General features: G+C 52.1%; 4 protein-coding genes across 5 annotated transcripts in view; 3 read left to right on the top strand and 1 right to left on the bottom strand.

Annotated features, from left to right (window-relative positions):
• Window positions 1-46: 46 nt before the first annotated feature.
• Window positions 47-1707, top strand: OXLD1 (oxidoreductase like domain containing 1). Its single transcript, XM_066234861.1, has 2 exons — window positions 47-173; window positions 1114-1707. The coding sequence occupies exons 1-2, from the start codon at window positions 117-119 to the stop codon at window positions 1531-1533; spliced, it is 477 nt and encodes a 158-aa protein (XP_066090958.1). The 5' UTR covers window positions 47-116; the 3' UTR covers window positions 1534-1707.
• A 6949-nt stretch (window positions 1708-8656) lies between these two features.
• PDE6G (phosphodiesterase 6G) lies at window positions 8657-12061 on the top strand. The gene is made up of 4 exons (XM_066235075.1): window positions 8657-8729; window positions 10116-10321; window positions 10818-10858; window positions 11274-12061. Exons 2-4 carry the CDS (start codon window positions 10176-10178, stop codon window positions 11348-11350), a joined length of 264 nt encoding a protein of 87 aa, XP_066091172.1. The 5' UTR covers window positions 8657-8729; window positions 10116-10175; the 3' UTR covers window positions 11351-12061.
• Window positions 12062-13468: 1407 nt separating this feature from the next.
• On the bottom strand, window positions 13469-19790 carry TSPAN10 (tetraspanin 10). The gene is given in 3 exon segments (XM_066235395.1): window positions 13469-14527; window positions 16441-16995; window positions 19635-19790. Coding segments are annotated over 3 exon segments (1476 nt in total). The 5' UTR covers window positions 19706-19790; the 3' UTR covers window positions 13469-13677.
• A 2509-nt stretch (window positions 19791-22299) lies between these two features.
• The window catches only part of NPLOC4 (NPL4 homolog, ubiquitin recognition factor), a 72981-nt gene continuing 71445 nt past the window's right edge, over window positions 22300-23835 (top strand). The window contains exon 1 of one of the 2 annotated variants that reach the window (XM_066236103.1): window positions 22300-22499. In XM_066236103.1, the coding sequence (XP_066092200.1) occupies window positions 22485-22499 (15 nt within the window). In that variant the 5' untranslated portion in view covers window positions 22300-22484. The remainder of the gene's footprint in view (window positions 22500-23835) is intronic. The other variant, XM_066236104.1, reaches the window with a different exon arrangement.

Raw genomic sequence — 23835 nt, 5'->3', positions numbered from 1 at the left:
TTGCTCATTGGGGCGGCGCAGCTCCCAGCCCAGCTGCTATTGGCCAAGGAGTTCGCCGCTCACAGCCTGCACGGGCAGAGACGAGCGCGCAAGCGCCTTGCGATAGATTGTGGGTGATGCTGCGGAACGCAGCCGGGGGAGGCCGGGCAGTGGCCGCAGCTGCTCTCTGCTTGGTAAAAACCTGCGGGGAAGCATGCGGTGGCGGGGGCCGGGCGGGGACTGGTTTGCGGAACTGGGGCGGGCACGGACCGGAGAAGCCCCTCCCCCCACCTGGCCTCCCGCTTTCAGGGGTTGGTGACTGTAGCCACCGCGCAGCAGGCAGGCAAGGCCTCGCCTCTTATGCATTCTGCTCTCGCTAGGCTCTCGCTCCCAGTCTGCGAGAAGGGCTGTTTTGTCACTGGGCAGAGCTCCGGGACAGTACCAGTTGGGTTCTATGCTCGTTCACCCGTTCGACAGTTTCTACTGAGTGCCTGCTGTATGCGAGCCCCTTGGGAAAGCGGCAGTAAACAAGGAGCTGATGCTCCTTGCAAGAGGAATTAGAAATAAATGAAATTTGGTCTGATTCCATCAGTGTTGAATGCCCGGGAGACATATGGAGCAGGGAAGGGAGCCCCAGGGCTAGGCTGGGACTGGAGGAGGCAGGGAGGGCTGCCCACAGACCTTTGGGAATGACCTTGAGCAGCCTAGACTTCTCCTGTGATAGAAGGAAATTAACACATGTGGTTAGTCAGATGATCAGGGGGACAGGCAGTCTGTACTTGTTGGAGAAGGAGAGGTGGCTTCCAATGCCCCATTCCTGTCCATGGAGCAGAGCCTTCTTAGCTGGAGGTGCCAAGCTTCCCATCCCCACCCCACTATCTGCTGGAATGCACGCCTAGTGCCAGACCCTAAACCCAGCTCTTCTCATGCTTTGTATCATGTCATCTTCATACCAACCATCATGTTCACTTTGTGGATGGAAACTGTGTCTAGAGGTGAATGAAGTAACTTATCTAAGGCCACACAAAGTGTTAAAGCCAAGGAGGATGTGGAGCTCTCTGCTACTGACAGCAGACTGGTGAAATTTCCATGAGCTGGGGGCTGGTGACACTCACAGGCTATCTGCATTCTCAGGGGCCAGGCCAATTCTGCAGCTGGGACTGGTGTCACAGACTTCCTGGAGGCCACAGGACTCTGCGCAGGTACCATGCCTGGATCCCAGTCTGTGAAGGCCGCAGAGAGTTCAGAAAGGACTGTGTGGAAGAGGGCTCCCAAAAAGGTACAGATGACAACAGACATCCCAAGTCCTCTCTGCCTGGTAGAGATGCCTCAGAAGCCCTGTACCCGCCACCACCTGTGCCGCAGCCCCCCACAAACTGTTGCATGAGTGGCTGCCCCAACTGTGTGTGGGTGGATTACGCAGATGCACTGCTAAAGCACTACCAGGATGGTGGGGAGCAGGCCCTGGCTACCCTGCAGGAGCATGTGACTGACGAGAACCTCAAGGCCTTCCTCAGAATTCAGATCCAGCTTCACTTGAAGAGTGGAAGCTGAGCCAGCCTGGCCAGACACAGTTATTCCATGGGCTCCAGCCTGGAGCTCCTTACCCAGGAAGCAACACAGCCTCCTCTTTCTGTGGCCCCCCTTTGTGGGGCTTATGTCAGGTGGGAATCATGAGAATTATTTATTGACTTCACCTGAAAATAAATAAGTTCTCTGTGCTGATGAGATGAGGCTTCTGTGCTTTTGTCTGAAAGACTTCTGTAGCCTCGTCAAAGAGCAGGTACAGGTTGTCATCAGATGTTCACTGAGCACCTACAGCCTTCAATCTGTGAGGGAGAAATAAGACTAATTTCCTTCAATATTCAAGTAACAATGATCATAGAGACCCCCTTCCATGTCCCAACATCCTAGAAGTCCCACCCAAAGGTCAGCTGTAAGTTACTCAGCAATGCAGCAGAGGGAGGGCCACCTGGTCCCAGGAAATTGTCATTGACAAAGCCCGTGGCAAGCACAAATGCTCCTGGCTGCCTGGGAAGTTCCTTACTTGTCTAGCTGCTGGGACTCTTGGGGAGATACCCATCCGCCAACCAAGTAGATGCTGCAGGTCAGCCTGCAGGCACCTGAGCACTGTGTAGTGTAGCCCCCAGTCCTTCCAACCCACTTAGGCATGACCCCCAGGGCAACTGGCCAGGTCTAAAGGACCAGGAGGCCTCAGGCATTAACCCTAGAGCCAGCGTCCTGGCACCAGCCCTGCTTTTGGCTGTAGACCTGGTCACTGGACCATTAGCCCAAGTAGGACTTTATCTTAGGGCCCTCACTGCCCGTCCCCATCTCTCTTGCTCATCCTTTGTCCATGGAAATTTTCCTACTTCATTCTCCTTTCCCACCCACCCACCCACCCAGCAATTCCAAGCTTTTTTTTTTTTTTTTTTTTTTACAGAGAGAGTGAGTCAGAGAGAGGGATAGACAGGGACAGAAAGACAGGAATGGAGAGAGATGAGAAGCATCAATCATTAGTTTTTTGTTGCACGTTGCAACACCTTAGTTGTTCATTGATTGCTTTCTCATATGTGCCTTGACCGCAGGCCTTCAGCAGACTGAGTAACCCCTTGCTGGAGCCAGCAACCTTGGATTCAAGCTGGTGGGCTTTTTGCTCAAACCAGATGAGCCCATGCTCAAGTTGGCGACCTTGGGGTCTCAAACCTGGGTCCTCTGCATCCCAGTCCGACGCTCTATCCACAGCACCACCGCCTGGTCAGGCCAATTCCAAGCTTTGATACCAGTGGTCTGGACAGGGCAGGGGTTAAATGAATTTATGCCAGTTTTATCTTCTCATTTAAGAGAAAAGCTAAGGTTGTATTATGACTTCACAAGTGATTTGAGGTCACAGACAGGCCTTCCCTTTTTTTTTCTTAAGTGAGAAGCAGGGAGGCAGAGAGACAGACTCTTGCATGCCCTCCCACCAGGCAGGCTGGGGCTGTTTCTCTGTTGCTTGGCAACCAAGCTATTTTAGTGCCTAAGGTGAGGCCATAGAGCCATCTTCAGCACCCAGGGCCAACTTGCTCCAACCAAGCCATGGCTGCAGAAGGGGAATAGAAAGATTGCAAGAAGGGAGAAGGGTAGGGGTAGAGAAGCAGATGGTCACTTCCCTGTGTGCCCTGACCAGGAATCGAACCTGGGATATCCACACACTGGGCTGACGCTCTACCACTGAGCCAGTGGACCAGGGCCAGGCCTTTTCTTTAAGGTAAAGTCAGTGTTTCACATAAAGATAGAGATCTGTGGGCAAGAAAAGGAAACCACACAACCACATGTCTAATCTGACATCCTCTAGTTTGGGCTGTCATCTGGCATAGCTATTGCATGTCATGTCATTCAGAAGCATTCAGAGTTTGGGTTGGTTCAGAGACACCTGATTATGGTGACACATGTTTATTAGATATCTCAGAGGGTATCTAGCTTGACCCTATCCGTACAGATTTGAAATTGGCCTAGGAGCCTGACCTGTGGTGGCACAGTGGATAAAGCGTCGACCGGGAAATGCTGAGGTCACCAGTTCGAAACCCTGGGCTTGCCTGGTCAAGGCACATATGGGAGTTGATGCTTCCAGCTCCTCCCCCCTTCTCTCTCTCTCTGTCTCTCTCCTCTCTCTCCCTCTCTGTCTCTCTCCCCCTCTCTCTCCTCTCTAAAAATGAATAAATAAAAATAAAATAAAAGATAAAAAAAAAAGAAATAACATTTGTTTAAAAAAAAAAAAAGAAATTGGCCTAGGAACGGAGAGATTTCCCCCCAGAGATGGCAGCACAGCAGATCACTGTGCATTCTATAGCCCCTTGGAGAGTCTACAACAGATCTATTTACCTATTTTTATTTATTTATTTAATTATTTATTTGATTTGAGATTTTATTTATTCATTTTAGAGAGAGGGGACAGAGAGAGAGGCTGAGAGAGGGAAGGAGGGGAGGAGCAGAAAGCATCAACTCTCATACATGCCTTGACCAGGCAAGCCCAGGGTTTTGAACCGGCAACCTCAGTGTTTCAGGTCAACGCTTTACCCACTGAGCCATCACAGGTCAGGCCCTATTTTTATTTTTTTTTATTTATTGATTTTTTAGAGAGAGAGGAGTGAGAGAGAGACACAGAGAGAGAGAGAAGGGGGAGGAGCTGGAAGCATCAACTCCCATATGTGCCTTAACCAGGCAAGCCCAAGGTTTTGAACCGGCGACCTCAGTGTTCCAGGTCAACGCTTTATCCCACTGCGCCACCACAGGTCAGGCCTATTTTTATTTTTTTAAGTGAGAGGCAGGGAAGCCAAGAGTCAGACTCCCGCATGCACCCAGACTGGGATCCACCTGGCAAGCCCTTTACCCAGCCATGCTCTGCCAATCTGTGGCTGCTACTCTGTTGCTCAGCAACTGAGTTATTTTAGTGCCTGAGGTGAGGCCATGGAGCCATCCTCAGCACGTGGGGCCAACTTGCTCAAACCATTTAAGCCATGGTTGTGCGAGGGGGAGAGAGAGAAAGAAGAGTGAAAGTGAGGAGTGGAGAAGCAGATGGTCACTTCTCCTGTGTGCCCTGACCAGGAATTGAAACCAGGACTTCCACATGCTGGGCTGACACTCTAGCGCTGAGCCAACCATCCAGATCTATTTCTGTATTTTTCTCAAAAATGGGTTTCTAGCCTGACCTGTGGTGGCACAGTGGATAAAGCATTGACCTGGAGGCCCTGGCCGGTTGGCTCAGCGGTGGAGCGTAGGCCTGGCGTGCGGGGGGACCCGGGTTCGATTCCCGGCCAGGGCACACAGGAGAAGCGCCCATTTGCTTCTCCACCCCCACCCCCTCCTTCCTCTCTGTCTCTCTCTTCCCCTCCCTCAGCCAAGGCTCTGTTGGAGCAGGGATGGCCCGGGCGCTGGGGATGGCTCCTTGGCCTCTGCCCCAGGCCCTGGAGTGGCTCTGGTTGCGGCAGAGCGACGCCCCAGAGGGGCAGAGCATCGCCCCCTGGTGGGCAGAGCGTCGCCCCCTGGTGGGCGTGCCGGGTGGATCCCGGTCGGGCGCATGCGGGAGTCTGTCTGACTGTCTCTCCCCATTTCCAGCTTCGGAAAAATACAAAAAAAAAAAAAAAGCATTGACCTGGAATGCTGAGGACACCAGTTCAAAACTCTGGGCTTGCCTGGTCAAGGCACATATAGGAGTTGATGCTTTCTGCTCCTCCCCATCTCTGTCTTCCTCTCTCCCTCTCTGTCCCCTCTCTAAAATGAATAAATAAAATCTTTTTTAAAAAATGGATTTCGCCTGACCAGGTGGTGGCGCAGTGGATAGAGCGTCGGACTGGGATGCAGAAGGACCCAGGTTCGAGACCCCGAGGTCGCCAGCTTGAGCACAGGCTCATCTGGCTTGAGCAAAGAGCTCACCAGCTTGGACCCAAGGTCACTGGCTCCAGCAAGGGGTTGCTCGGTCTGCTGAAGGCTCGCGGTCAAGGCACATGTGAGAAAGCAATCAATGAACAACTAAGAAGTCGCAACGCACAACGAAAAACTAATGATTGATGCTTCTCATCTCTCTCTCCGTTTCTGTCTGTCTGTCCCTGTCTATCTCTGCCTATGTAAAAAAATAATAATAATAATAAAATAAAATCACAATTAAAAAATGGATTTCTGGCCCGACCTGTGGTGGCGCAGTAGATAAAGCATCGACCTGGAAATGCTGAGGTCGCCGGTTCGAAACCCTGGGCTTGCCTGGTCAAGGCACATATGGAAGTTGATGCTTCCAGCTCCTCCTCCCCTTCTCTCTCTCTCTCTCTCTCTCTCTCTCTCTCCTCTCTCTCTCTCTCTCTCTCTCTCTCGCCCTCTCTCTCTCCTCTCTAAAAATGAATAAACAAATAAATAAAATTTTAAAAAAATGGATTTCTAAAAGGTTTTCTATAGCCTGACCAGGTGGTGGCACAGTGGATAGAGCATCGGACTGGGAAGCAGAAGGATCCAGGTTCGAGATCCTGAGGTCGCCAGCTTGAGCGCAGGCTCATCTGGCTTAAGCAAAATAAAAATTAAAAAAAAAGCTCACCAGCTTGGACCCAAGGTTGCTGGTTTGAGCAAGGGGTTACTCAGTCTGCTGCAGTCCCATGGTCAAGGCACATATGAGAAAGCAATCAATGAACAACTAAGGTGTCGCTACGAAAAACTGATGATTGATGCTTCTCATCTCTCTCCGCTCTTGTCTGTCTGTCCCTATCTATCCCTCTCTCTGACTCTCTTCCTCTCTCTATCCCTGTAAGAAAAAATAATAAAAAAATAAAAAGTTTTCTATAGGCACACGTGTGTATATTCACATATGTGTACCTGTGTGTGCATGTATATATGTACACATATATCCATCCAGTGGACCCTATAAAATGAGCCTTATTTTATTTTTAAATTTTTATTTATTGATTTTTATAGAAAAAGGAAAGAGAGATTCCTATATGTGCTATGACCGGGGATTGAACTGACAACTTCTACAGATTGGGATGACGCTCTAACCAATTGAGCTATCTGACCAGGGGAGAAATTGGCCTTATTTTAGAATTCAATGATCATGACAAAGGCCTTTGCAGTAGGAGAGGACCCTCCTAGATGCAGAACGTGGTGGTTGAGGATGCCAGCACCATGCCAGGACAAGTTTCCTGAGACTACCCTGCTGGTGTGGATCTTATCTTCCTTTGTTCATTCATTCATTCATTCATTTATTCATCCCACAGGTGCTTACTTAGCATCTGTGAAGTACCTGGCACTGGGCTAGACCCAGATCTGGTAGAAATCTCTCTGCCCCATTTCACTCTACTGTGGAAGACAGATTAACACAAGCATGTCCAAGTACAGTGAGATCTTACCTCATACCTGTCAGATTGGCTGTCATCAAAAAGTCAAGTGTTGGCAAGGATGTGGAAAAAAGGGGAGCCTGACCTGTGGTGGCGCAGTGGATAAAGCGTCGACCTGGAAATGTTGAGGTTGCCGGTTCGAAACCCTGGGCTTGCCTGGTCAAGGCACATATGGGAGTTGATGCTTCCAGCTCCTCCCCCCTTCTCTCTCTCTGTCTCTCCCTCTCTTGTCTAAAATGAATAAAGAAAAAATAAAGAAAAAAGGGAACCCTCGTGAGTTGGTGGGATGTTAAGTTGGTGCAGCCACTGTGGAAAACAGTGTGGAGGTCTCTCAAGATATTAAAAATAGAGCTACCTACTATATGAACCAGCAATTCCACTCCTGAATATTTATTCAAAGGAAATAAGCACACTAATTCAAAATATTTGCAGCCCTGTGTTCATTACAACGCTATTTACGATAGTCAAGATGTAGAAGCAACCTAGGTGTTCATCAATAGATGAATGGTTCAAGATGTGGTACATATACAGTAGAATGTTACTTGGCCATAAAAAAGTGGTATAGGCTTGACCAGGTGGTGGTGCAGTGGATAGAGCACTGGACTGGGACGTTGAGGACCTAGGTTCCAAAACCCAAGGTCATCGGCTTGAGCGTGGGGCTTATCCGGCTTGAGCACAGGCTCACCAGCTTGAGCACGGGGCGTTGGCTTGAGCATGGAATCATAGATATGACCCTATGGTCGCTAGCTTGAGCCCAAAGGTTGCTGGCTTTGAGCAAGGAGTCACTCACTCTGCTATAGCCCCTCCCCCCCATCAAGGCACATATGTTAACAATCAATGAACAACTATGGAGTTGCAATGAAGAATTGATGCTTCTCATCTGTCTTCCTTTCTCTCTGTCTCTCCCTCTCTCTGACTCTTTCTGACTGTAAGAAAAAAAAAAGAGTGCTATCTTGCCATTTGCAATAGCATGGATGAACCTAGAGATTATTATGCTAAGTAAAATAAATTAGAGAAAAACAAATACCTGTAACATGATTTTACTTATATGTAGAACAAAAAATATATAGATAGATAGTTGAATAGATGCAGAGAACAAACTGATGGTTGCCAGAGGAGCTCTGCTGTCCAGGAAGGAGGGAGCCAGGGGAAGGGGAGCAACAGATGCAAAGGCCCTGAAGTGGAAAGGGCTTCTTGGAGCACAAAGAGCAAAAGGAAGGAATGAAAGGTGAGGCCAAAGAAGTGGGTAGGGGCCAGGCTACATGAGGCTTTGGAGGCCTTGAAGGAGATTTTTCAGAAGTCAGAGGACTGGACTGAAAGAGGCAGGGAGGCCCAAGACAGCAGCCAGTGTGTTTCATCTTGGTTTCAAAGATAAGATACTGCCTGACCTGTGGTGGCGCAGTGGATAAAGCGTCGACCTGGAAATGCTGAGGTTGCCAGTTCAAAACCCTGGGCTTGCCTGGTCAAGGCACATATGGGAGTTGATGCTTCCAGCTCCTCCCCCCTTCCTCTCTCTCTCTTTCTCTCTGTCTCACTCTCTCTCCTCTCTAAAATGAATTAATAAATAAAAAATTAAAAAAGAAAAAAAAAAGATAAGATGCTTCTGGAGAAGTCCTGCCTTGCTCACTGTTCCCAATCACACCCTCCCTGTCCTGGCCCCATTCCTAGCTCATCCTTCCTGCAGGCCCTTGACTGCACCTGAGCCCCTTCCCCATTCCCTGAAATCCTAAGTGGTGGTGTCCGCCCTAGTGGCCCTGACAATCTCATTACTGTAGCATCAGGGGACAGTCCTAATCGGCTTACCCAGCCACAGGATAAATGCCTGGCTAACCTCCTGGTGAGGAAGGCCCAGCCACTCACACCCATGGTACCCTGAGACCTTCCCAGTGCTTGGTGAGTAGTGACCTCCCCTAGCTGCCTTTCCTGGCAGCCACTTACCCAAGGGTGTTAGTGGACATCTGCCCATAGGGTGGGAAGTTGGTGTATTTTTCACCACCACACTGAGGCCTGAGTGCTCAGTTCATCCACTGCCAGCAGGGGGTCTTTCCAGTCACCTCCTCTGCTCCCCCAAGTCAAATGGTGATGCCGACTGTCCCCATGACCAGCAATAGTATAGGAGTATCAGGCCACACACACTTGGTCAACTTGAGTGGGTACCAGACATACACTTGGGTGAGACTGGGGCAGCTCAGACAGTGGCTTCCATGGGAACAACATTTGCTCCTTGGAGCTCCATCAGAGCTCAGAGCTGTCCACGCCAGGCCCATGACTCAAGATTGGGGAAGGGGTTCACTGGGCCTACACTGTCAGGGCTTGAGGAGTGGATGTTGCAGTCTGTGCAGCCAGGACCACCAGGATTCCTCCTGGGCTGGTGCTGGTTCCAGCACAATGGCTGAACCTTAGGGAAGGAAGGCCCATGGTGGATCCACTCCAATCCCAGGTGTCCGGCACCCACCATCAAGCTTTTCTTGCCAGAGGGACCACCTGTTCTTGCTTCTCACTTGGTCTCAGCCCTAATGCTCTAGTAGGCAGCCATCAGCAGCCCAAGACTAGACTTGGTCATTGCAGCCCACCAGACTTGGGACAAAAGGGGACCCATGAGATGGTGCCTGTGCATGCAGTATGGGGGCAGCGCTCCTGTCTGTGTCACATGCTTAGAAACTACTGGGCCCCAGTGGCCCTGAGAGATTAGCCTCCCTCTGGTCTAATAGGCTTAGAGGAAGCCCAGCTTCCCTTAACCTTGTCCAAGTTCACTGGGGCTTAGGGTATCTGGGGAAAGGCTCTGGGAGAAGAGAAGAGGTCACCTGTGCAGTGCTGCAAGGAGCAGGTGACACTGGCGCCCAGAATGAGCTCAAAACACAGTGAGCAGTTGGGAAGACACTGGTGGGTGAAGATATCACAGCTCAGCTCAGCATCTCATTATGAGATAGGCCCTTTCCCTGCCCAGGTACCCCGCTCCCATCTTTGAGGTCCCCTATCAGCACTGTTGGGTGTCCAGCAAGCCACTGTGAATAAGACAGGACATCCTGGCCCCAGGGACTGGGAAGGGAACCACAGAAGGAAGACACATGAGGAGGATTCATTTGAGGGACCTCCAGCACTCTCCTTCTCTTGTGTGGCCCCAGTAGAACTCCATGTGGAGATGGCAAGGCTGCTGTCTGGCTCATGCTGAGGGCCTACTGGGTCTCATGTTTTGAGGCTTCCTCTGGTGGGCTGAGACCTCAAAGGTGGGTTGGAAGAAGGAGTGCTGACTTGGACTCCCATCTGGTCTGCTTCCAGCCCACAGCGTGAGGGAGCCCAGAAGCCAAAGGTCGCCACAAGGTCTCTGTCAGCCTGGTCATGAATCTGGAGCTACCAAAGGCTGAGATCCGGTCAGCCACTAGGGTGACTGGGGGGCCCGTGACCCCCAGGAAAGGACCCCCCAAATTTAAGCAGCGGCAAACCAGACAATTCAAGAGCAAGCCCCCCAAGAAAGGCATCCAAGGGTAAGCAGGGCTGGGGAAGGTATGCCTCTCCAAGGGGGTGAAGGGGCCCAGCCCCAGGCCGCACAGCAGAGAAGCAGGGGCTAGGTAGGGGTCCTCAGCCACCCTTTCCTGGCTAAGCGTGGTCCCACTGTCTTCTAACAGGGTTCTGAAGGGCCTGGATAGGGTCTGTCTCAGGGGCCCCACTCCCTAGCATGGGGAGAAAGAAGGGGGGTGGGCTCCTGTCACTCTCTCCAGTCATTATTGCCAAATAGATCTGGAAAGCATGCTCACTGTCATCTAGACTTAGTCACAGCTTGCTGATGTGGCTCTCTGTACACACACCCCCACAGCCCCACACATATACAACCAGGGTACACCCGCAGCCCACACATTCACACATAGGACACAACCACAGGCACTCCCACTCTCAGAAACCTGCCCTGGAGGGCAGACATACCATCATGTACCCCACTTCATTCTGTTCCTGGCCACCATACTGACTCCTGTGTCCTTGCAGGTTTGGGGACGACATCCCTGGAATGGAAGGCCTGGGAACAGGTATAATAATAATATATAGGGTCCATCAAGTTCCCCCATTCACCTGCCCACAGTGTGCAGGGGCCCAGCCTCCTCTGGCAGGCCGAGGACCCTCACTTAGGGTCCTGCCTCCAACCTGTCCTTCATTTTCTTCCCAACATCAAGTGTCAGGTCTCTCTGAAGTGGGGTCATTCCCACACAGTGGCTTCACTAGGTGCTTGGAGGGGCTAGCAGAGAAGGAGAAGCCCTTGCTGTCCCCTCCCTTGGGTCTGCTGCCCCTACTACATTCCAGGACGATGTGCCCACTTGAAATCCCCCCGCAAAGCTGGTGTGTCCTAGGAGGAGAGTCTTCACCACTTGGGGTGTGGACAACAGGGCCCCGAGTGGATGGTGGGACTATAGGAGTTCCTGGACACACTGGCCCCTTTTCCTGCAGACATCACAGTCATCTGCCCATGGGAGGCCTTCAACCACCTGGAGCTGCACGAGCTGGCCCAGTACGGCATCATCTAGCACCCATCCCGTAGGTCCTGGACCCTACCCTGCTTCTCACTCCCCCCACTCAGGATTCCTGCAAGGAAGCCCATCCTGCAGCAGCCAAGGGCATCAGGATTAAGCAGATTATGTCTGGAGAACCTAAAAGGGTGGCTACCTCAGGCTCTCAGACACCAGGAGCCCCTGCCTCTCTGCAGGATGTCCTTATGGGGCCAGACAGGCCCTGTTTGACTTCCAGAGAGGCTGACCTACAGACCCTCTCCTTCCATTGCTGGAAAAACCAGGGCAGGACCACTTGAGCTGTGGTGGTGCAGTGTATAAAGCAGTGACCTGGAATGCTGAGGTTGCTGGCTTGAAACCCCAAGCTTGTCCAGTCAAGGTACATATGGGGAACAAAAAGTTGATACTTTCCACTCCCACCCACCCCCAATCTCTCTCTCTCACCTCTCTAAAATCAATAAATAAAATCTTAAAAAAAAAAAAAAGAGCAAGACCTCCCAGGAGTGTCCCCCCACACCTTGGCCTCCTGTCCTTCCTGCCTGTCCCAAGGTGAGGACAAACTCCCCCAACTAGCCATTTCCAGCTGGTCCCCTGGGTTGGGGTGGTGGGTGGCAGGAGTCCCAGGGAGAGTGGGGCCTCTCCAAACCCTCCATGCCTATGGGAAGCTTATCCTTTCCAACATGGCCATGCTTGCTGTCTCTGTTTCAAAATAAAATTATCTTGCCCCCACTTGCTCATCTGGGGTATGTTGGGATTAGGGACAAGAAGTAGGTCACTTCTGCATGAGTGTATGGATGAAGGCACAGGGCAGTGGAGGCGCAAGGGGCCTGGCCAGGTCGAGAGGAAAGAAAACCTGTCAATCGACCTGTGGTGGCACAGTGGATAAAGCGTCGACCTGGAAATGCTGAGGTCGCCAGTTCAAAACCCTGGGCTTGCCTGGTCAAGGCACATATGGGAGTTGATGCTTCCAGCTCCTCCCCCCTTCTCTCTCTCTGTTTCTCTCTCCTCTCTCTCCCTCTCTGTCTCTCTCCCTCCCTCTCTCTCTCCTCTCTAAAAATGAATAAATAAAATTAAAAAAAATAAAAGTAAAGAGATGGAAAAAGATATTTAAAAACAAAAACCAAAAAACCTGTCAATCAATGAGCCTGGGCCTGTGATGGCCAGGGCATGGACAGTACTGAGTGGGGGAATGCACTCCTGGTGGCCAGAGCAGACCCCACCAAGGAGGTGGATTGGACAAGGCCCAACAACAGCTTGCACCAGGAGAAGGGAACTCCTATCACCATCAGACATTGTATAACTCACCAAGTGGCCTGGCCAGACCATTCCTTAGTGTCTCCTAGAACTGGGCAGGCTGGCACCTGTGACACTGCAATCCCATTCTTGACACCACACCCAGGAGAAACAGATGCACCTCCACTCAGACCTGCGCCAAACTATCCCTAACCTCATCCATCGTCCAGAAGCCGCCAAGTTTATGTCATGGACCAGGCATAGTAACCAGACAATGACTCTCAGGAAGGACCATTTGTGATTCCATTTTTGTGACAGCCAGAAAAGACCACCCTAAAGAGAGGCGGAGAAGCTCAAGCAGGGTAACCACAGGGAGTGGATTAGGTGGCTCTGCAGATATATATATACATATATATATATATATATATATATTTTTTTTTTTTTTAGTCTCTTTTTTTCTTTTTTTTCCTGAAGCTGGAAACAGGGAGGCAGTCAGACAGACTCCCGCATGCGCCCCGACCGGGATCCACCCGGCACGCTCACCAGGAGGCAATGCTCTGCCCATCCGAGGCATCACTCTGTCGCGACCAGAGCCACTCTAGCGCCTGGGGCAGAGGCCAAGGAGCCATCCCCAGCGCCTGGGCCATCTTTTGCTCCAATGGAGCCCTGGCTGCGGGAGGGGAAGAGAGAGACAGAGAGGAAGGAGAGGGGGAGGGATGGAGAAGCAGATGGGCGCTTCTCCTATGTGCCCTGGCCGGAAATCGAACCCGGGACTCCCGCACACCAGGCCGATGCTCTACCACTGAGCCAACCGGCCAGGGCTCTGCAGGTGTTTAGATAGGTTAGAGTTCCTTATGCTGCCCACTTAGGATTGTTACAATTTATTTTACAAATGATACATCTCAAAAAAATTTATTCCTTCCCCCCAAAAGCGCAGGCTTCTTCCCTCAACCACCACAATGGACAGGAGAGGGGGAGGTGGCTCTAAAGGAGGGCAGGTGGCAGGCTGTAGTGAAGTGGTGGGACCTCAGGGGTGCAGTTCATGGGGGTGGTCAGCGGCAGCATTGGGGGGATGATCAGAGGTGGTTGGAGGTGAGGGTCTGAGGATGGCCTCAGAAGTGGGTGTTGGACATCGATATTTGGGCTGCAGGTAGGCATGGTAGGGGCACTCTCAGGCCCAGCCTGGGAGGCTGAGGGTCAGAGGAGGGCTGGGAGGTTGGGGGGAATCGAGTCTGAGGCTGGGCCTTTGAGGCAGGACTGGAAAGGGTTAGCGTGGGTGGTGGGAGTTGGAGTGGTCTCAGCAGCAGGATTTCATCCAGCCCCTGCCCCTCCAAAATCAGGCGACCTTGTGGGCAGCCTTCGTGGCTGCCAGGCTGCGCCTGCCCGTGAGAATGCAGCAGTTTGCAAGCGAGGGGGCCGTGCCGCTCTGTGGTCCCAGGGGCAAAATCCTCTGAAAGAAAGAAATCAGACAGCGGCCGGGCCTCGGGGAAGTAGCAGAACCGGGTAGAAGGTGGGCAGCCGGGCCCTCGGGAAGAGGAACCCTGGAGGGCAGAAGCACGGCAGATGGAGGAGACTGCGGATCGTTGGAGCGGGTCCACAGCTGCGTGTCTGTCGGGGGCAGGCTTGGCTGGGGGCCCGGCGCCGGGGCCGGGACTCTCCACCGCCCCCTTACGGGCAGCCAGGGCACCCAACAGCTGCGCGGCCAGCAGAAGCTCCGCCCCCTGGACCAGCACCAGTGCAATCGCAAAGTCGCCCGCCGCCGGGACATTCCCGCGCAGCCACCGCCGAAGGGGCGCCCCGCAGCCCTCCAGGTGCACCACTCTCTGAGCCGCATCCTCTTCCAGGCCCAGGGCCCCGAAGCCGCAGTGGTTGTTGACCGAAGCTCCATTTTCCCAGGGGTCGATGCAGCAGGAGGCAGGAAGACTGCAGGCCTGGACCCCCTGGGACCTGCAGTTAAAGTACCTGCGAGAGGCACTGGCGTCAGCTGGAGGGCGGGGCCCACTGTTCCGGGATCCCAAGCTGCATGGGCTGTCTCCTACCCACCTTCACACTTTCTAGCCACACTTGGGCGGGCACACACACACACACACACACACGCATGATGCACACACCTGTACACAGGTATGAATCCACACATGCACAGGCACACATAATTGTGTGAACACAGACACACACAATACCCAGTTTTCTGGGCTGGAAGGGACATTTTTAGTGAGATTGTGAAGGAGAGACAAGTATTTGAGGATGGGGTAGGATGGAATTGTCGGGTAGATGCTACTGAGTTGCTTTGAGAGGGTAGAGCTGGAGCAGAAGGTGAGCTGAGGCCTGGCAGAGGCCTCTGTAGTGGTCAGCAGGTCATAGTAGGGATGTGAGGGACAGTACTGGGCAGTGACAAGAGGTGGCAGGCTTGGAAGAACTCCCAGGGCCAAGGGGGAGTGTTGTTCTCATCACAACTGCAGGTGCCCCTGGCCTTTGATGGAGGTCCAGGGCCCTGAGACCCACAGGTTTGTCCCCCTTGCCCTCCCAGGCACAGTGCCATCTCCCAGAAGAGTGGGCCTCGCTAAAGCAGGGGGTTGAAGGCTGGCAGGGTAGGTGGCTTCACCATCACAGGTGGCTGCCACCAATGCAAGGTGACATGTGGCCACCCAACAAGAACAACCCATGGAGATACTTCTAGTGTGCCTGGTGCATGGAAGGACCCAACACAGTTTAGTGGATATTGGGTACAAACTACCATTTTTCTTTTTTAAATTTAATTTTTATTTTATTTTATTTTTTATTTTAATTTTTTTAATTTTTTTATTTATTCATTTTAGAGAGGAGAGAGAGAGAGAGAGAGAGAGGAGAGACAGAGAGAGAGAAGGGGGGAGGAGCTGGAAGCATCAACTCCCATATGTGCCTTGACCAGGCAAGCCCAGGGTTTCGAACTGGTGACCTCAACATTTCCAGGTCGACACTTTACCCACTGCACCACCACAGGTCAGGCTTTTATTTTATTTTTTAAGTGAGAGGAGGGGATACAGAGAGTCAGACTCCCACATGTGCCCTGACCAGGATCCACCTGGCAATCTCACTAGGGAGCGACGCTCTGAACATCTGGAGCCACTGCTCCATTGCTCAGCAACCAAGCTATTTTAGCACCTGAGGCGGGGCCATGGAGCCATCCTCAGTGCCCAGTGCCCGGGGCCAACTTACTCGAAGCAAATTTGTGGCTATGGGAGGGGGAGAAAGAGAGGGAAAGAGATGGGGGAAGGGGTGGAGAAGCAGATGGTTGATTCTCCTGTATGCCCTGACTGAGAATTGAACCCAGGACTTTCACACACAGGGCCAATGCTCTACCTCTAAGCCAACTGGCCAGGGCCAAACTACCATTTTTCAAGAGTCCCCATATGACTCCATCTCTCAAGATCAGGTGTCCAGGAAGGGCCAAGAGAGGCGCATACACCATCTGTTGTGGGGTCACGTGGGGTCACATGGAGAGCAGGTGCTGCTTAAGTGTCTATCCATGGGAGAGAGATGACAGGACAAATAACCTCGAGCAGAATATAAAACACAGTGCTGTATTTCTAAACACACACACACACACAGATATTTATACACACACCCACATATTTATACACACACACACACAGGCACACACAGAGTGGTGGGAGAACATCCTGAATTAACCTAAAAGCTATTTTCATTTGCCATTGAGATGTTTCATATGATGTCCTTACTAAAAAACACCCAGAAGTGATTTTCTAAGTCTTCTAAGTCTGCTGGCTGAATTTCTCCATTAAGGTCCCTGCGTGTCCATTTGAACATGGGTGTGTGTGTGTGAATGAGTGCATGCAACGGGTGTGTGCGTCCCCTCTCTGGAATTCAGGACTCACAGGTTCTGCTGCCAGTCCTGGTAGGAGGCAGCCCCACAGTACTGCAGCCTGAGCTGGACTTGGTCGATGAGGAAGCACAGGTCAGGGTCATCCTGGTAGTGGGCGATGGCCACGTGAAGAGTGTGCTCCAGGCCGTCCTGCAGTGGGCCCCAGAGGGCCACCACTAGAATCCCTGCCATGGCCTCCAGCACCAGAAAGGCCAGAAGGACCCCAGAGAAGCAGCATAGCAGGCAGGTGTTCTCACAAAGGGTGCCCAAGCAGCCCACCAGGCTCACCACACTGACTACCAGCCCGCCTAGCACCAGCCCCAGCATAGGGTCTGTGGGCAGGGGACGCCCCCAGCTGCTCCCCAGAGAGCCCTTGACAGCTAGGCCCCAGAGGCCGATGGCCAGAGCTAGCAGGCCAAGCAGAGAAAAGAGGAAGCTGGACAGAAAAGTCAGGCACTGGATGCAGCTACTTCTCAAAGGGAGGGAGGGGGCCTGGACTCTCCCAAGGCCAGCCCTCCAGGCCCATCCTTCCTGGAGTGCTGGACTCAGGTGGCTGGAAGTAAGGTGGCTTCTGGCCCCCAGCGTCCTGCAGAGGGAAGAGGGACAGGAGATCTCATAAGTGCAACCCTTTAGCAAGGGGTCAGAGCCTGCAGGGGAAGGGAAGTTTGCCACGGGCTCCAGGGTCCCGAGCAGGAAAAGGTACGAAATTGAATTAAAGATAGACAGCCTGACCTGTGGTGGCGCAGTGGATAAAGTATCGACCTGGAAATGCTGAAGTCGCCGGTTTGAAACCCTGGGCTTGCCTGGTCAAGGCACATATGGGAGTTGATGCTTCCAGCTCCTCCCCCCCCTTCTCTCTCTCTGTCTCTCCTCTCTCTCTCTCCCTCTGTCTCTCCTTCTCCTTTCTAAAATGAATAAATAAATAAATAAAATTAAAAAAAAAAAAAAAAAAAGATAGACAGAAACTTGCGTGACCTGTGGTGGCGCAGTGGATAAAGCATCAACCTGGAAATGCTGAGGTCGCTGGTTCGAAACCCTGGACTTGCCTGGTCAAGGCACATATGGGAGTTGATGCTTCCAGCTCCTCCCCCCTTCTCTCTCTCTGTCTCTCCTCTCTCTTTCTCTCTGATCTCTAAAAAATGAATAAATAATAATAAAAAAAGATAGACAGAGACTTAAAGATATACAGTATAAGATGGGTTTGGGAGGAAGCCACAACTCCTTGCAAACAGCCACTACTGTTCTCGAGCCGCAGAACATGGCTGCCCCCAGAAAGACATCTGTGGGCCAGTAGCAATTCAATGACATTTCCAAGGCAACTCAAAGACAACCCTCACCTTACTAGTCAATCTAACTTTACACCAGTAAGAAACTAGCTTCCAGTCCTTCCAGGGAACATGGGTGGGCAGAAAGAGCGAGAAACTCTGTTAACTTAATCAGGCAGGTGAGGTGGGGGGTTGGGCCCAACACCTCTGTCCCCTAGATATCCAAACTGCAAAATATCCTGTTTATTTTTTGGTCCTCAACAGAAGTTTGGCAGTGGAAGGAGAAGGGGGTTCAGAGACCTTACACAAGGGGTCCCCAAACTACGACCCGCGGGCCACATGTGGCCCCCTGAGGCCATTTATCCGGCCCGCCACACTTCCGGAAGGGGCACCTCTTTCATTGGTGGTCAGTGAGAGGAGCATAGTTCCCATTGAAATACTGGTCAGTTTGTTGATTTAAATTTACTTGTTCTTTATTTTAAATATTATATTTGTTCCAGTTTTTTTTTTTTGTTTTTTTTTTTTACTTTAAAATAAGATATGTGCATTGTGCATAGGGATTTGTTCATAGTTTTTTTTATAGTCTGGCCCTCCAATGGTCTGAGGGACAGTGAACTGGCCCCTGTGTAAAAAGTTTGGGGACCCCTGCTTAGACAGTCAGGGTCATGGGAGCTTGCAGGCTGAAAGGTGTAGGTCCTAGATTCTTAGGAACAGGGATGACTGTATCCTGAGAAGGGAGACCATGGGAAGTATGTGCTCCACAGATACATGCCTCTTCCTGCCTCTCCCTGCATCCCTCTGCACCTATGTGAGAGAGGATGTGGTCTCAAGGGGACTTCTCCACTCAGGCTGAGTTCCCAGGGCAGGGGAAGAACCACTGGGAGACCAGGACTCCATGAGATGCAGGGCCTTGCAAGCGACCCCGCCTTGCTCTCTAGCAGGACCCTCAAGCCAAGCCCAGCAGGGCCTTGCTATACCAGTGTGGAGGGGAAAGGGGTGCTGAATGTTAGGGACTTGTCCTCACTTTTGGTCTCCCACAGAGGAGTGGTTCATTGATCAGTGAGGTTGGGAGAGGCTGCTAAAACTGTTCTACTTGGCCCCTTAATGGACAGTCTCAATTTCAGACCTTCCTGTCCCCTCTCCCAGCCTAACTCCTCCACCCACAGGCAGGTGTGAGATGGCCTTCTGGTTTCTCTCTAGAGGCGAGGAAAGAGACAACCTGTCCCTGCTGGCCCTGCTGGGGGACCCACAGGCACCAATTCTGTCAGTGCTGAAGTCTGACTGGGAAAAGAATGAGGAAGCTGTGTCTGTGAACCCAGGCACTGGTCCTGTTCCAATCCAGTTCACCAGAAAGAAGCTGTTCCTTCCCTTCCCAGCTGTCTGACTTTCCATGGACACTTACCAGCCCTCCAGACCTCAAACATCAGTAGGGCAAGCTGCGGCCCCAGGTTGGGGGACTGGGGCTACAGAGGTCATGGCCATGGGCTGGGGGATTGTCTCAAAGCTCCATGGCCCCCTGGGAGGGACACTGGCCTTCAGCCCCCTCCTGTACTCTGAGCCAGAGGTCACCCTCAGATCTGTAGAGAGATCTCCTACCATCCCAACCCCTTATCCAGAATTTGGCACTGGGCTGAGTGACATGAGCAGTGGAGAAGGGGCCACAGGGAAGGTGAGAAGGCTGAAGGGTTGAAGGGTGGGAGGAGTAGAATGGGGAGAACATGAAGGAGGCCTGATGGCCCTCTGTGGGCACCATCCCCTGGCACGTGTGCTTTACTGGGGGCATAGACGCACCCTGTGCTGGCTGGGTCAAATAGCAAGGGCAATGCCAGGTCATATTCCAGAGTCCAAACAGGGTACTAGGTGATGTTAAGTGTCTGATTAGTAAAACCCCACCGTGATCTTAGCAGCTCCCCTGGGCCTCTGGGCTGGGGACATCTCCAACTCCTAGTGGGAGAGGCCACTAGGGCGCTGACTTACCTTGGACAGCAGGGGGCTCTTCTCCCCCTGTTCCATCTCTACTAGGACACATGTGCTGGTGGTCCCTGCCAGGCTTCTCTGTCTGGGACACAGGGGCTGGTGCTGTTGTGTCCCTGGCAACTCTGGGAGCTGGGAGCCCAGGGCCGGGTGAGCTGTGAGCCAAGATACCACAGTCACAATGGGATCATGTGAGGAATCACATTTTAGGGCTTAGGACAGCCTCTGCTTGTCTGGATGAAGTTGGCCTTTCTTTTTTTTCCCCTTTGTTTGTATTATTATTTTTTAAATTGATTTTAGAGGGGAGAGAGAGAGAGAGAGAAAGAGAGAGAAGGGGGGACGAGCAGGAAGCATCAACTCCCATATGTGCCTTGACCAGGCAAGCCCAGGGTTTTGAACCCGCGACCTCAGCATTCCAGGTCGACGCTTGATCCACTGCACCACCACAGGTCAGGCTCTTTTTTTGTATTTTTCTGAAGTGAGAAGCAAGGAGGCAGAGAGACAGACTCTCACATGTGCTCAACCTGGGGCAAACCCAACCTGGGACAAGCCCACTAGGGGGCAATGCTCTGCCCATCTGGGGCATTGCTCCACTGCAATTGGAACCATTCTAGTACCTGAGGCAGAGGCCATGGAGCCATCCTCAGCGCCTGGGCAAACTTTGCTCCAATGGAACCTTGGCTGCGGGAGGAGAAGAGAGAGATAGAAAGGAGGGGGGGAAGGATGGAGAAGCAGATGGGCGCTTCTCCTGAGTGCTCTGACTGGGAATCATACCCAGGACATCCACACACTGGGCCGATGCTCTACCACTGAGCCAACCGGCCAGGGCTGCCTTTCTTCTTGGACCCAGTTATTGGCTTTACTCTATGGGCACTATGTAAGTGGGGCTGTTAGGGTGCGGGCCTCATGGCCATCACTGCAGGGCCTCAGTGTGGGCCTGAACCAGGCAGTTTCAGTGGCTACTCCCTCAGCTCCCCCAGGGACACAGACCCTGTGACAGTGACAATCCCAGGTGACCCATGTGAAGCTAAATGCCATTTTATTTCCTGTTTCATTCCCTGTAAAAATTAGACAATATCCATTGGCCAGATCCCATCCTTCCTGGTTACAGGGTACCTGGGATCCCACCCTTTGAGCTTCTAAGGGGCAGGATTTTATCATGGTCACCATTGTGTGCAGTGCCCAAAGGACACCAGGTATACAGCCACCATGCTCTTGAGGCTCTCTGACTCTGTATCATCCAGTGGGGAGGAAAGCTCAGATTAAACCCCCATCTGCCACCAACTCTGTGAGACTTTGGGCCTGAGCTGGCCATACCTCCTTTGTCCCCTCTGTGGTGTGTGTGAGGTTGTGGTGTGTATGTCATGGCTGTTGTTGGCTTCCAAGGACTTGTTGAGGTCAGAGGGGGCAGGACAAAGGGTGAGTTCCTGGACTACGCCTGGTCCTCCCCATCATTCCCCACCCCCCGCTGTGTTTTGGCTACTTCTGTTTGACACTCAGGTTCCAGCCTCCTTTCACCTACCACTTTACAATCAGCGACAGGTGCTGCTATTGGCCCCCAAATGACCTAGCACTCCGGTGCCCCTGACCTTTGTCATCCCCTGGTGGATTCCATAGGGCAGGGCTCTGTTTTGTTTCTGTTCTATACCCAGCATGGGAGCCATGCCACCCAGAAAGTACACACTTAATAAGTATTTGGTGATGGAATGAACAAGTCAAGTTCAAATAACTGCTGTAACTGAGATGAAAGAACAGAATGTGTCCCAAATACTGACACTGTTTAAATCTCAAACAGTAACAACAAAATTAAGTGGGGATCCGAGGAAATGAGAGTAAACAATTTCCTAACTTTTTCCAGCACAGGAGCGGAAATTGAACCACAGGGGTTAAAAAAAAAGCCCAGATTTTAGCCTCTTGGATGTTTCATAACTTTTTTGCAATCATAGGCAAGGTCAGCTATAAAATTTGCAGGGCCCAGTGCAAAATAAAAATGTGGAGCTCCTGGTTCAAAGTTATTAACAATTTTAAGACAGTGTCAGCAGAACATTGAATCGAGCATGAGGCCTTTGAGCATCAGAGGTGAGTGGCCAGGAAGCTGGCCTTGGTGGCACATCATAGGACATGATACCTCTGTGGCAAAGAAACGTTTATCTAAAATGCAGTCGAAGTTCAAGTGTCTTCCTTAAGTTAGATTCAGGAAAAGTAACTTATTATTATTATTTTGCATAACAGGGAGGCACAATGTCACTTTCCTGAAATCATTTCTCTATTTCTGTGTGACGAGTGAGGTATTTGCAAAGCCATTTTCCCCAATAACAACCCACCAATGGTTATTTCTGCTTCTCTTTAGATTTTCCTCGATTCCTTGGGTTTCTAATAAGTAGCACATGTCATTAATAAAGTCCCTTTTTGATTAAAAGTATTTTTAAATATAAAACATTTTCAATTACAGGTGACATTCATTATTACTTTATACTAGCTTCAGGTGTACACAAAGTCATCTTCCCAGGAGTTTTAGGCGGTGAAGGGGCGCGGCGCGGCGGAGCAGCCGGGAGCGGAGGTGAGCGCATGGACGCCGTGTGCACGTTCGGCCGTGGCGCGGCCGGAACCTGGTTTCGGGGCTGCGCGGCCAGCGGAGTGCGTTGGGCGGGGCACCGGATGTCGCGGCTGTGGCTGTTGGGCGGCGAAGCTGGAGCGGCTGTGGCGGCGGCGGCGGGAGGCCGGGGCAGGGGCTGAGGCCGGAGCCGGGGCTGCGAGGTCCGCGGGGCGGCAAGCGGCGGCGGCCCGGGGCTCGAGCCTGGAGGCGGGAGTGGCCGCCATGGCCGAGAGCATCGTGAGTGAGGCGGCGGGCGGGAGCGGGCGCCGGGATGAGGCAGCAGATTTGCCGGCGCGGCCTGTAGGGGCCCCCGCGGCCCACCTGCCTTTCGCACAGGCTGGCTGTGGAGCTGGGCTCCCGACCCTTCCGCGGCTCCTCTCGGTCCCCGAGCCTAGCTCTCATCCGCGCGCCGGAGAAGGCGGCGGGGCTGGCCTAGCGGCCGTGCCTCCCTGCCCGTCTCCCCGCGGCCGGGCTGGCCGGCTGGCCGGGCGTCCCCTGGCGGGCTACGTCCTCGCCTCCCGCATGTCGCTCAGTCCTGTAAAGCACCTGCACCTGTCGGGGCCCTGTCACGACTCGCGAATGTTGGGCGCCTCCTCCCCGCGGACACCTTGCAGGCCCGTCCCCGGGGAGGACGCCGAGCTGAGCCGGAGCAGACGGGAGCCTGGCCGACTCGTTCCTGGTGGCAACGAGCGGTTGACAGCTTCCTGCCTGTGCAGGAGCGGTGCAGTAGTTGATTTCCTGAAATTAGGACTGGCACACTCCTCTTTTACCCCTTACAGGGGGCACAGCCGCTGAAAATCAAAAAACTCTAATTCGTGAAAAAGTGCCTTTCCAAAGTCAACGTGTCAGGAAACAGAATCAACAGACCAGTTGGACAGAAGAATTTTTGGTTGCCATTAAAAACTTTGGGATTCCCCAGGGCAGCCAAGCAGCACTGGGTGACAACTAGCAGTCAGGTGCGCAGGTCCCCTGGACTCAGCCTACTGTCCAGAGCGGCCTTCCCACATATCTTGCGTCTGTAGGAAGCTTGGGCCTTGAGTTGAAGGCGCCCCTGCAGTGACTCCTGACTCAGCTCTCCAGCCTGGAGGTGGCCCAAGAGAAACTTGACTCCTTTGAAAATGAGATTCACTAATCATTGGTGACTTCTAGAAATAGGTTCGGAGGTAGCATTCAAATCTGGTTTCATACTTTCTGGTCACAGCAGTGCTTTTAACTGGAGTCACCCCCAGACAGGGGAATTTCCCATGAAGCCGTTTTTCTGCTAGTGTGCGTTAAGACGAGGCTGCCTTCTACAGTATGGATCTCTTGTCTAGTTTCTCAGATGATAACGGCATAGAATCTTATCCTTCTGAAATTGATTCAAAAGTTGGGTTTTTTTTTTTTTTTTTTTTAGTTTAGAAAGAGGTATTCTAAAAATTTCTGTGGGTATAACTAATTTTCATCTTACCAAGAAGTTTTCTGAGTTCATTTTCTTACAAATAGGAACACCTGAGTTACCAAGAGGCTGTGTATTCATGTTGTCAGGTCTGTCCCCTGTGTATTTTACTTTGTAGCCCTTGTTAGACACCAAGCC

The sequence above is a fragment of the Saccopteryx bilineata genome, chromosome 6 (assembly GCF_036850765.1).
Source record: "Saccopteryx bilineata isolate mSacBil1 chromosome 6, mSacBil1_pri_phased_curated, whole genome shotgun sequence".
NCBI lineage: Eukaryota > Metazoa > Chordata > Mammalia > Chiroptera > Emballonuridae > Saccopteryx > Saccopteryx bilineata.
The sequence above is the reverse complement of the archived record's forward strand: the minus strand, read 5'-3'. Positions and strand labels throughout refer to the sequence as shown.